The sequence below is a fragment of the Tympanuchus pallidicinctus genome, unplaced genomic scaffold (genome assembly GCF_026119805.1).
Source record: "Tympanuchus pallidicinctus isolate F22 unplaced genomic scaffold, pur_lepc_1.0 scaffold10, whole genome shotgun sequence".
NCBI lineage: Eukaryota > Metazoa > Chordata > Aves > Galliformes > Phasianidae > Tympanuchus > Tympanuchus pallidicinctus.
In genome coordinates, this window is record NW_026294619.1 from 12,764,419 (window position 1) to 12,776,461 (window position 12,043).

Here is a 12,043-nt window from a genome sequence, read left to right on the forward strand (position 1 = left end):
TCTCTCACAGAGACAGCCCGGTGCTCCACTCTGCAGGCTGCTCTGCCTCTGAGGACAAAATGGCTCCAGAGTACTGCACACACAGTTTTTATCACAATACAAAGATGTGGTATCTTCACATCAAAAGATTCCTCTGTTCAGTTACATACAGCTGAATGAGGCAGGCAATGCCAGCTGTGCCAGTGCTTCATGTCTTGTGGACACTGTAAAGGCATATGGAATCCAGTTCTACTGTGTTGCAGGCTGTTGTCTAGCCCTGAGAGTGCAACAATTTTCAGTGCCTAATGTGAAGCCTGTATTTTAATCAGAGCTTTAAAATGAGGTTGGTGCCTTTACAAGTGTAATTCAGCTACCTCACTGACAGTGGCTGCTGCTTATAATGCACACTGGGCACAGTTGTGTTGCTTTTGAAGCTGGACTGAATTTGTGCACACTTTCTAGAACCCTCTGAGAGCTGCTGAATTGCAGAACGGCCCTAGCAACCATCAGAGTTTTTAAAAAGTCTTGTGAAAAGAAGAATACAAAAGAAAACGCCAAGCTGAGGCATCAATACCAAGAATGTAAAACCCAGACCTCAGAAGCTGCGAGGGAGAGGAAGATGCATGCGTTTTGGGGTGGCTGCCAGCAGGTGGACTCTGAAAGGCCTTATAGAAGCAGTGCTTCCTGCGGAGGCAAGCAGAAGATACCAGCCCGTGGAGGTGCCTTCCTTCCCCATCATTCTGTACTACGCACCCCAGCACGGCCTGCTGGAGCAAGATGAAGTGGAAGAGGATTGCTGTCTTTGTCACCTTGCAGGCGCAGCTCCCACTTACAGGTAAGGCAGGATTTTATTTGATGAGGCACTCTTTTAAAACTTTTTTTAAGGTGAGGGAAGAGCATGATGCTGTGTGGTAAATTCCCCAGCCCTGTGTTTGCAGGGGGGTATGTTGAATCTCAACCAAGTCCATGCCTCTAGTTGCAGTTAGTGATGGGCTGGGGCCGTAGGACTGGTCCAGTCTGACAGCCCTTGTTGCAAAGATGTCCTCTGGTGGGTGGGGAGGAAGGTCACCGCTGGCAGTGAGGCCAGTGCTTTGAGCCATAAACAAAATCTTAGCCCTCACCTGGGCAGCATTCCCTGGGATTTAAAGGGAGATATTTGATACTAAAATGAAAATGTAGTTACTTTCAGTAATCAGCACAAGAGATTATCTCAGTGAATTCAGATTAAGTTAGAGCCACGTTGCTCACAACAGGACGTTGGTGGTTGGAGGTAGTGTGTGGCAGAGCCAGCGGGCTGAGTATACAGGAACATACGTCAAGATACAAGGGATAGAATCCTTCCCTTTGTGTCTTTACCCCAGTGATTGTGTTCTCTGGACACAGTAAAATGAAAATGCTTTTATATATTGATTTGTGATGACGTACATGTTGGCCCTGCTTGGACAGAAAGTGAGGCTGTTTTGGTGTGCCCAAATCTTCAGAAGTCACACTCATTTTAGGAGACATGTACATTCGCACATCTCTGTAGCTTAGGAGTTCAAAAGAGCAAGAAAAGTGAATGTAGATCCAGGGAAGGACATAGGCCTGTGTCTGGGGGAGTCAGCAACAGCGAGATACGGGTAGGCCACATTTGTGCTTGTATTAAATTCCTCTGGAAGAGTAAGCACTAAGTGTGCTTAACAAACACACAGTTGCTGCTCTAAAGTGCTTTGGAGACTGCAGTGAAATTTTAGTAAAACGTTTTCTGGAGATCAGAGAAGCATCTCGCAACCATATGTGGCATCAGTTCTGGTAGTTTGTGGAGATCGTTTCAGGAGGGCTTTAAGTAGAATAACATTCTCTGCGGTGAGTATGCCTTCTGTTTGTCTACATTTAACAAGCTATGTCCCTTTGTGATACTTCAGTGCCTTTTATATATTGTTTTGTATGCACAGATGTGGGTGTGAGATGTAAACAGACAGTAGAAACTCCTTTTCCTTCATCTTTGAGAAGCGCTTTTGAAATGTATGCAACTTTAAGATTTCTCAAAAAAAGACTATTTTATTTTATAGGTTTATGGAGTTATGGGGATCACTTCAGACACATTTTAAGCTAGAAATACTTTTTTGCATTTTTTTTCTTCTATTCCATCCAACATATCGGAACTCTGGTTTCCTATCTGTAATTTTTTTTTTGTTAGAAAACTTACAGAGAAAATATGTAGTACTTTGCAGATGGCTGAATCCAGCCCTATAAGTGTCTCTTGTGAAAAGCTTTTGGAGTATTCACACTTACAAAGAATAGATGAGATTGAATTTTGAACAAGCTACAGCTGCCATTATTTTGAGGTGGTTGCCTATGAGTTTGAGGGGAAGTGTTTTTCACTGGGTAACCACAGTAGTTTGAAGAGTTGTAGTATTTAAAAGAAAAGTAACGCAAAATTTGTGGAATTGTTGCTGTGTTATTGATGCAAAATACACAGAGGCAAGCATGTAAGATAATCAGGAACTTAGCTCAAAGATGAGACTGAACAGATGAGGTTTTTCAGCTCCACCAGAACAAATGCAGAGATCTGCTGCTGCCTGGAGTGTTTTTCAAGCCTTTTTAACATGAAGTAAAATTCCAGAAAGTTTTCATGAACAAGCTAAGAGTGGATGGAAGTTTGGTAAACTGCATACCACTTTGCAGTGAATTCATTTCCACTTCACTGTAATGCATTTTGTTCTTGCTCTCCAAGCAATCAAACTGAAGGCACTACCAAGACTGGGACTGATAGACTTGTGACGACTTTGCTTTGATCTTTTGAATACTGAAGTATGTATGTCAGGCAAGAGAAACATTTTGTTTTCAAATAAATAACTCTGTAGATGGAACACAACTTCTGAATCTGATTTGTTGAGTTACTAACGTTCACCACACATTTCAGAATCCTTGACTTTGAGCAAGTACGGACAAGTTTTATTGTGTACATGCTTATTTTTCTGTGCGGTCCCCATCCAGGGTGCAAAAGAGTAGCTCTCAAAGTTTAGTTGCGATCTTTCTACAACCTCTCTATTCAAAAGTATCTAGATATTAATTTTGGCAGATAATTTGATTGATTGTCTTGTTCTTTGATACATAAGAAGAACATTAAAAGACTACACAAATACGACAATCAGAATGGTAGAAATCTTTGTGTAGTTTACAGAGCTTTTAGTCGGAAGCATGACGTTCTAAATGACAGTAGGTCAGTGCTGATGAGATGGCATTTTGATTTTTATAAATACACAGCATCCCCTTATGTACATAAATACATATATACGTATACAAATATGTGTGCAAGCAGTCTGCAAGTTCAGACTTTCCCTGTTTTTCACAAAATCGCTGTTGTGAGAATTATGTGTTCAACAAAATTGGTCAGTGCACATTTTTTGCTGGCTCTGCAGAAACTAAAATACGTCAGCCATTGACAGAGATTACTTGCACAGCTTATTTTCACAATATTTTTCTGCTCTGCATAATTGGCCTCTGCCCAATGGGGGCCATGCTATCGGGAACTTTTTCTAATCAGTTAATGGGCAGGATGATTAAACAGACAGATTGCGGGTGGTAGGGTTCATTTTACACCTTCCTTTTCGTGAGATGACTTAGCAGATCTGCAAACTACAAGACTTGTAAACTCTAAGTTGTTTACAAGACCCTCGGAATACCCAAGCAAATAAAGCCAACAAATTCTGGCTGCTACCCACATGTCCTTGTCCCTGGTCTGTTAAGGTCTCCTAGCTGAATTTTTGTTAGACCTTGAGGGGATGGAAAAAAAAAAATTCAAAAGGCTTATTTTTACTTGTTTTATTTCCCATTTCTCTTCTCTATTCACAGCGACTCATTAATAATTCATGTAAAAAAACCCTATGAACTGGCACACTAGCAAATGGAACAAAATGTAGGCAAATGTAGCTTTTCTTTGTAAAGGGCTGTTTGTCGAGCTCTTGCAGTGCTATAGTCAATTCTCCAATGCTTGTTAGAGAATAAGAGATTTCCATCGGAACTTTTCCAAGCAAATTTCCTAATGAGTGAAGTAGCAAGTTAATTATCGCGTTCCTTTTGTTGTTTTTCACGTACACTAGAGAGAATTTTCTGAAATTGTATTCCATATATTTGTTCTGTCGGAGTATGAATATGCAAATATCAAATAAGACAGCGTGGATTAAAAGCTAGAGTCGGGGGAAACATAGGAGGTTCTCTGGCAGTTTATAGGGGACAAGAGCTTGATTTATGAAGGAATGTCCATATGAGGGACAGTTTTGGCAATAATTTTCTGTTACTTGTGCCAACTTGAATTGTGACTAGCGCCATGCTTAAGCTCATAAATAGTTTTCCTATCTTCAAGCTGTAACCAAACTCCTTTTACAAGTGAAAGAAAAAAAGAAAGAAAAAAAGAATTATTGGAAAAATTGCAGATGGATGCCAAATCTTTCCTCCCCTCCAGTTTATCATATATTTCAACGACTGTATGTAGGATTATACAGTGTATTGGCTGTTCAGTCTATAAAATTGAGCATCTTTTTATGGTGGCATGAATGAAGATACAGCTTCTTAAAGATACTTATAAAATATTGATCCCACTAGAAGTATTTATTTTGTATGTATGTGTAGCTGTATGTTTATTGTTCATTTTCAGTGTTCTGCTGATGTGAATTCAGTTAACATCTAAAATAAAGTTTTGTTGCTGTTCCTCTTTAGCATTAAGAAAACAGTTTTGGCTGTTCCAAAGACTTTAAAGAAGATTTAAAGAGATTTTGTTGTGTTGTATTTTATTTTATTTTATTTTTTCTGATTTGAACTGGTGTATGATGTCAATAAGTTCTGCTTCTTCAAAAAATAAAGGGTATTTTCAGCTTTTAAAATATCATAGTCCGGATCAGTTTTCTACAGGAGAGCAATGGAAGGATTTAACTCCACCTTATCCTGTGCAACTGATCAGTAGCTTCATAGTAACTTAGGTCAAATATATGTGCAGATGAGCTCAGTTTGCCGTAATTCAGTCTATCGGTTCAAGTACACAAATCGAGAGACAGTAAAAATGCATATATGTAGCCACATGCAGTGGATATGTCCATCTTTTTAAAGGTTAAACTTACAGAGATATGGTTCTTTCACTCTTGACAACTTGGATATTAAAAATAGGAGTGAAAACATTTAGCTCCTAAGCATTGAAGTTGCAAGCGCTGGTGTCTATACAAGTTCTGTTTGTGGATTAGAAGTCATTCTAATATTTGAACCATATAGCCTGGAAATGTTTGAATCCCTACAAGTTTCCTAGGAATAAAACGTCAACCTTCAGAAGCTCTATATGTATTTTGTTCCAAGTACTTCATTATGTTTATTTCAAATCTTCCCATCTTGCTTTATTTCTTATTGGAACTGGTGGCTGTTGGGCAGGACAAACAACGATATACAGAATAGAAGAACTGAGAAAGATGGGAGTTTTCTGTCTCCACATGCTTATTGTATATGAGAGTATGTTAAACATAGCGCTTTTAGTGAATGGGTTGCTGAGCCCAATGAAATGTTAGGATTGTTTGCCCCATTTCTTTCCAATAATGTAATCACAGTGAAAACTTCCATCTCCCTGTCCTGACTGATGCTCACCTACGTCCTGATTCTTTTGGAATCAAAACACTTTTTGAAAATTCGTTGTATTTCTGATTGATGGAGAAGCCATGAAGTTAATGCTTAACTCTACAAAAGCTCAGGTAATGTGGAGGTGATGCTAAATTACAACTAGGTAGAAGTTGATGAGGAAAAAGGGTTGGAAAATTGTCAACAAATCATAGCATGCAGTAAGTTGAAGTTGTGGCTCTGTCATCAACACGTGTGGCTTTATAAGAAATCCTATTTGATTTACTTACAATTCAAGCAGTTGTCTTCGGTGAAAACATTAATTTTCACTGCTAAGATGCTTTCTTATTTTTCTGCTTGTTTTAATTCGCATTTTCAAACCTGCACGGCACCAGAAAGAGAAAAAGGGCTTAACAGCTAGATAGCTGGTAACTTTTTTTTTTTTGGCATTGCTTGTGGTTAATGAGAACTGAAAATAGCTTCTTGGTCAAATAGCATACAGAACATGTAGAACCAAAGAACACTTAAAAAGAAGCTTTCCTAGGTGCCCTGAAATTTCAATCTCAAAAAAAAAAAAAAAGCCACATACTTTATTACGCGTGTTAAAAACTAATAATTTAAAAAATAGCAAGTAATGAACTGAAACACTTTCCTAATAGAGTAAGATGTGATATCCAGGAAATTAATAAATATCACAGTACTAATTTTTGTGGTATGTTATTTAACTTTAAGTAAGCTGCTCAATAAAGGAAAGAGCTACCTGATGAGAAAAACCTTTTGCTGATAGTTTATCCAGGTTTTATATCCAATTTATTCCAGCTAGGAGCGTGAGTGTTTTGTATTCATTTCACTTAAAGCGTTGCTGTCATCTGTATGACAGCCAAACCTTAAATAAACAATGTCAAATATTTATAGAAATGCTTCCCAAATACTGACTGCATAAGTTTGCCTTATAAATTCATTCGAATTCCTCATGTTGTACATCTTGTCACAAAGTAAACTGAGGCTTAGAGGAGGGAAAAGAGAAAAATGTCCAGTAGGTAATTAGCTGGATGAGAGCATGCCCTTATTGTTACACTGATCTTGCAAGCGAATCAAGATGCCTTTTTGCAGACACTGATGTATGGGGGCAGAGCCCAAACTGGTAAGGTTCTTCAGTTAAAGGTATTTATTTAGAATTATCTAATACAGAAAATCGGCGCAAACTATAAATTAACATATGATAATTCATTACTTTCTCAGGTCAATTTGAAGCACGAGTTTTGTATAATGTGACAATACTCCTTCTAAATATTCTTGGCACGCATTAGCTTATTGAAAGTGATCAACCTCCTATAGTTAGGTACTGCACATTCCTGGCTATCCAGCGTTGTTTTGTCATTCAGAAATAGCTGGATGGTTTGAGTGATGATTTTTAAAAGTATAATTAAACTGAGCGCCTGGGATGAGACTTTATAGCTCATAGTCAATACAAAACCTTTACAATGGAAGTTTTTGAATGACACCCAGTTATACATTAGATCCTTACAATATTATTATTATTTTCTTTTGTCCGTCATATATTGGCAAGCTTCAGTCAGAAAACCGACATCCAGTCTTTGGTGGGAAAACTCTTTTCTGTCTCTACTTTGTATTAATTATTGCAATTTACGTTGTTTCCCGTCTAACCATGTAAAACTGACTGCAGTAAAGAAGTCTTAACAGGGCTCTCTGGAATAATAGCTCCTTTCTTCTGAGTTTCTCTCCATTGTGAGAATTTACAGAACTCACAGTATCATTGTTTTGCACTCTTACATGAGCAAGGCAATTTTGGCAGTGGTTTGTGCAAGCACACAGGTGCAGTTATGAGGAAACGTGGAATGAAACTCTGCAAGTTTCACTAGCAACCATATTGTGAAGGAAGGTAAATAAGATACAGAGGGAGTAATATTTAGTATTTGATACCTTGTTTAAAAAAAAGTCTACCTTCACTAAGGGCAGTTGGTTTCTGAGAAGGAAGCAAACAATTCTGTGAATTACTCTTAGTTCATATGTTCATGAAAGGTCTTCTAACAGATTGCTTCTTATAAGTTTTTAAAGGGTGTTATTTCAGTTCTACAGATTTCTTCCTAACAACTTGCTACTAATTTTCAATATTGAGTTGCTATTTTATATTATTTTATGGTTTATTCCCTCAGGTATTGTACCTGACCAGGAATAAGTTGTACAGGTAAACTCATTCTTGAAGGCTTAATCATTACAGGCTGGAACTTGTTCAGGGAATTTGTCAAAAGGATTTTCAGGAGAGATATGTGGGAATGATGCTCTAGAAAGTTAAGTAAGTATACATTTTTCTGTTGTGTTTTTACTTCACATTTCTCAGGAAGTGTTAATATTCTTGCTGTTAATATTACTTTGACATATGATATGAAGGGTTACAAATGCAGCACAGCCAAAATAATCCATGTGATAGCTGACTGACTTTGGATGCTTACGTTAGCAGTAGGTTTGACTTCATGTTTATTACCAGCAGTTTCTTCTCCTATTGCCTGTGACATACTCTTCATTACTAATGGTATTCTTTTTCTTTTGATCTCTCCCTGGAAGTTCAGCCTCTCTATATGTATGTTTGCTGGGGACTACTCTGACGAATAGGATATACCAATGAAATTTTGCAGATAGTTAGCTTGAAGAGTTTTGGTGAAAGTAAATAAAATTAAACCTCAATTAAAAAAAAAAATCTCTTAATTTCCTTTTCTTGAGAAGGAAGAGGAGTAATATTCGATTTCAAGTGGCTTGATTTTTAACTTCTTGAAACTCCAGATCTTCTATGTATAAGACTGAGCATTTGTGTATTTCGAGAGTAACCACACCTAATAGACCAGAAGAGGTAAGCAAGGTTAACCAATCTGGATTTCTAGATGGAGATCAGATGTCATTTCAGTTTCTTTTTTAAAAATGAAAATCTAATCTAAAAATCTTTTATGTAAAAGCCCTCTGGAATTTAGCTTTGTAGATTGCTTTTTCAATGCACGTTATGACAGATGGCTTCCACTTTCTGCATTAGGCTCGATTACAGCTTGCTTGCTGAGAATGTGGTTTTCTTTTTTCCCACAGCAAATGATGAATAATTTTATTAAAACCAGCAGAACATTGTCCATTTTCTTTATACATAAATTTGGTGAGAGATCTCAAAGGTGTCATTTAAGGCGGCTGCTTCAGACAATTAGCAGTGCTTCCTTAGATGTGACCTAGATGTCTAATGAAGGCTGCTTGTAACTTCACAATGTAATCCATCCCCAAAACTCTGAAAATAACTGCAGATCTTTCTGAGTGGTTTGGTGTTTTGGGCTTATTTGTTTATTTTTGTGCTGCTGTGTGGGTTTCTTGTTTTTTGTTTTTTGGGTTTTTTTTAAGAATTTTGCCCAAAATATGACAAGAAAAGTCATGCGTATTTGATACATTACTTGATCTTTTTTCTGAGGACGCATTTTTGATCACATCTTTGATTGTATCTCCATGATCCAAATGATTTAAAAAATGGAGATTCCCACTACATTATTTCTCTCTCCAGAAGAAACAGATTTAATTTACACCTTTTTGAATTCTGTTAAGTTTCAGATGCTTCTGGTACCAGTGTGAACTGGGCAGAGCTGGAATTATCATCGTCCTGTCTTTCCACACAGCAAAATTAAGCTTTTTTCTTCTAATAAGTCAGATGTTACTTTACTACTTGCCTCAAAACCCAGCAGTGCTATAAAGCATTTGTTGCTGCTGTTAGGTATGTCTCTTCTGACTGAAAAGCAGCAGATTTTCAGGCTTCTTTTTTTTTTTTATAACTCTCTTGAAGCAGTAGCTATGAAGCTTCAACCCTATCTCATTGTAACATCTTTTCCAAGATGTTTTTATCTGATTTTATCTTTCTCAGCTGCAAAGAAGTAGCTAACAGGTTTGCCTCCTTTCTCTCTTGCTCTTCTTTTTATATCTTGGGCCAAATGTCTGTTTGTTAGACATGATGGTTTTAGTAAATCAAATATCAGGTTTAAAATTAAACTTCAGGAGAAGCAATTTTTTGATTCTGCTGAACGTCTCAAGATTTTTGTTCCTTGTTTTCCAATGGAATAAACCAAAGCCTTCCAAAGTTTGTTTTTTTGTTTTTTTTCCTGAGATGCCAAGCAGCCTAAGAGCAATTAGTCTTTTGTGTTTGGGAAGAGGGAAACCCAGTTTCAGGTCCTTGGTCTGCCTGACTCAGAGCAGGAGTTTGACTGGGACTCCCATGTGCTAAGCTAGTCAAGAGATACTCAGTGGTATTGATGAGAAATTCTGAAGGGAGACCAGAAACATTCCCCAGCCCTTGTGTCATCACAGAATTTGTCATGTGAAATGTTTCTGATGATCTGCTGTTATCTAGTTACATGTATGTATTTTTAAAAAATGGTTTGGGTTTCAGTAATAGTATTTTATGGAGTCAGTTTAATCCTTTGCAGTCAATGGAATACGTGCATTTTTGCTCTGGAGAAGAGTTAGCAATGCCCTTGCTGGTCTTAAGAAGCCTTCTACTGAGGGTCAGCATTACACAGGGCAGCGTGTACCTGAGAGTTTCCCCACCCATCCTTACATGAATTGTGCTCTCTCCAGTAGTGACTGTATTTCAGCTACAGCATAACCCTGAGCAGGCTCCTGTGTGTGACTTTGTCTTCAAAATGCAGCATAGAGCATGTTCTCTGTGTTCTCTTATCCAGATATATATAAATAACTTAAATACGAGTATGAATAACATCTGCTTGTACGTTGATGATCCTCCAATTCTGAAACCATGTAGGACTGTAAGATTTAGAAGGTCCTAAGCTGCTGAATTTGTAGGGTAGGTAAGAACCTGTGGGTGCTGACAACATGGAACTGGAAGAAGCAATCTGAGAAAGCCCAGCATGTGCACAAGCTATCTGGAGCAATAAAGGAGGACTTAAAGCATCTAAAAAGATTTGGATGAGTAGCTTCATGTCTAAATATGCTGTAGCTGTAAAGTGGTCAAAATATTTAATTTCTGTCAAACTTCCCGCTTCTAAAAGGGCCACGTTAATGTTTTAGAAAATGCTACTTATTTAAACATAACTGATTTCCAATTAGTGTTCCTGTTTAGGCAACTCTCAAGTGTTATTGGCAGGAGCTTTACTTCACACTAACTGGGTAAGCTTTTAGCAAACTGTTCAGTCCGATTTTTGCAGCTCACACAATGATTTATGCTGAAGGAAATACACCGCAGTCAGTTGATATAAAACCAATTTAGCTATGTTTCCGTGAGCCGCTGCTGCTTCCATAACAACTGCAGTACGCACAGACATTTTGGAAAGGACACATTTCTCATTCTGTACCTTTAAATGCAGTGGGATCTTTGCCTCTTTTTAAATGTTGGGGTCATATTATAATAAAAACGTAGTAGTTTTCAGCTTCTTTTACATTTAGAAAGTATCTTGCACCCAAGAAAAAGAAAAAAGGCACCTCTAAGTAGCCATGTAAGCAGATTTTAATTGTCAATTTGCCTGCGTAAGTGATTCTTTAAAGTGGTTTTATTAAGTCTGCAGTTAGGTATTTTATTCCTCACAGAAGTTTGGTTTGAATTTTGGGTGATCCTGTGTGGAACCTGAAGTTGGGTTTGATGATCCTTGTTGGATTTCTTCCAGCTCTGGATATTTTGTGATTCTATGACTCCTACAGCGGTGCTTTGTTTTGAAGCTTTTTATTTTCAGTGTTTTCCTGTTTAACTCCATGTCTGAATATTTTAAAAGCATCTTCTGGTGCTCTTTCTTTTTTATCAGATTAGGAAAATTGCTATTAAGACACTAGACAAAATTAATATGAATATAACGTAAACTTTAAATTGGGAAGAAAATTCTGACATTCCTGACATCCTCAATATTTTACAGGTTTGTCCTCCCCTGCATGAATTAATGCTACTGCTTAGGTAAAGCAAAACCTACACACTGGTGCTCTTAATGTCGGTGCAACTCTTAGTGTGGTGGCATTTGACCTGGCTACAGTCTGAGCATTGCTGTTTAGAGACCACGGCACTGGGTTCACAAATTTATGTGAACAATTATTGCAGCCATCTTTTACTCCCATGAGAACACCGATGCTAGGACATGATGATTGTAATGCCTACATATCTCATTTAGACTAATTAAAACATACATTATTTTTAGTGGAAATAATCCTTGCTATGTCAGTGGATGTTGAAGCTCAGCTCTCAGCTGTCTATCTTCCTAGAGCTGCCTGCTTCTTTCCTCATTGGTAGCTTCTGGCTACGGAGGACTTGCCCTACGCATTAACTATTAACCAAGCATCAAAGCGAGGACTTCCTTTGGGGATTGACTGCAGTTTATTTGCTCAATGTATGTAGCCTCTTTTGCCTCGGGCACAGAATAGAGCACCTCGGTCTTGAACTCCCTGGTCTTTGGCTTCTGAGAAGCCAAGTTGCCTAAGGGGAGCTATACTTCAGCAAAGCTTT

The 12,043-nt window shown here is 37.8% G+C and overlaps 1 protein-coding gene across 4 annotated transcripts in view; it reads left to right on the plus strand.

Annotated features, from left to right (window-relative positions):
- Positions 1 to 403: 403 nt before the first annotated feature.
- CD247 (CD247 molecule) overlaps positions 404 to 12,043 on the plus strand; it is a 46,563-nt gene continuing 34,923 nt past the window's right edge. Inside the window, exon 1 of one of the 4 annotated variants that reach the window (XM_052703473.1) lies at positions 404 to 814. In XM_052703473.1, the coding sequence (XP_052559433.1) occupies positions 757 to 814 (58 nt within the window). In that variant the 5' untranslated portion in view covers positions 404 to 756. The remainder of the gene's footprint in view (positions 815 to 12,043) is intronic. The other 3 variants (XM_052703482.1, XM_052703453.1, XM_052703463.1) reach the window with 3 other exon arrangements.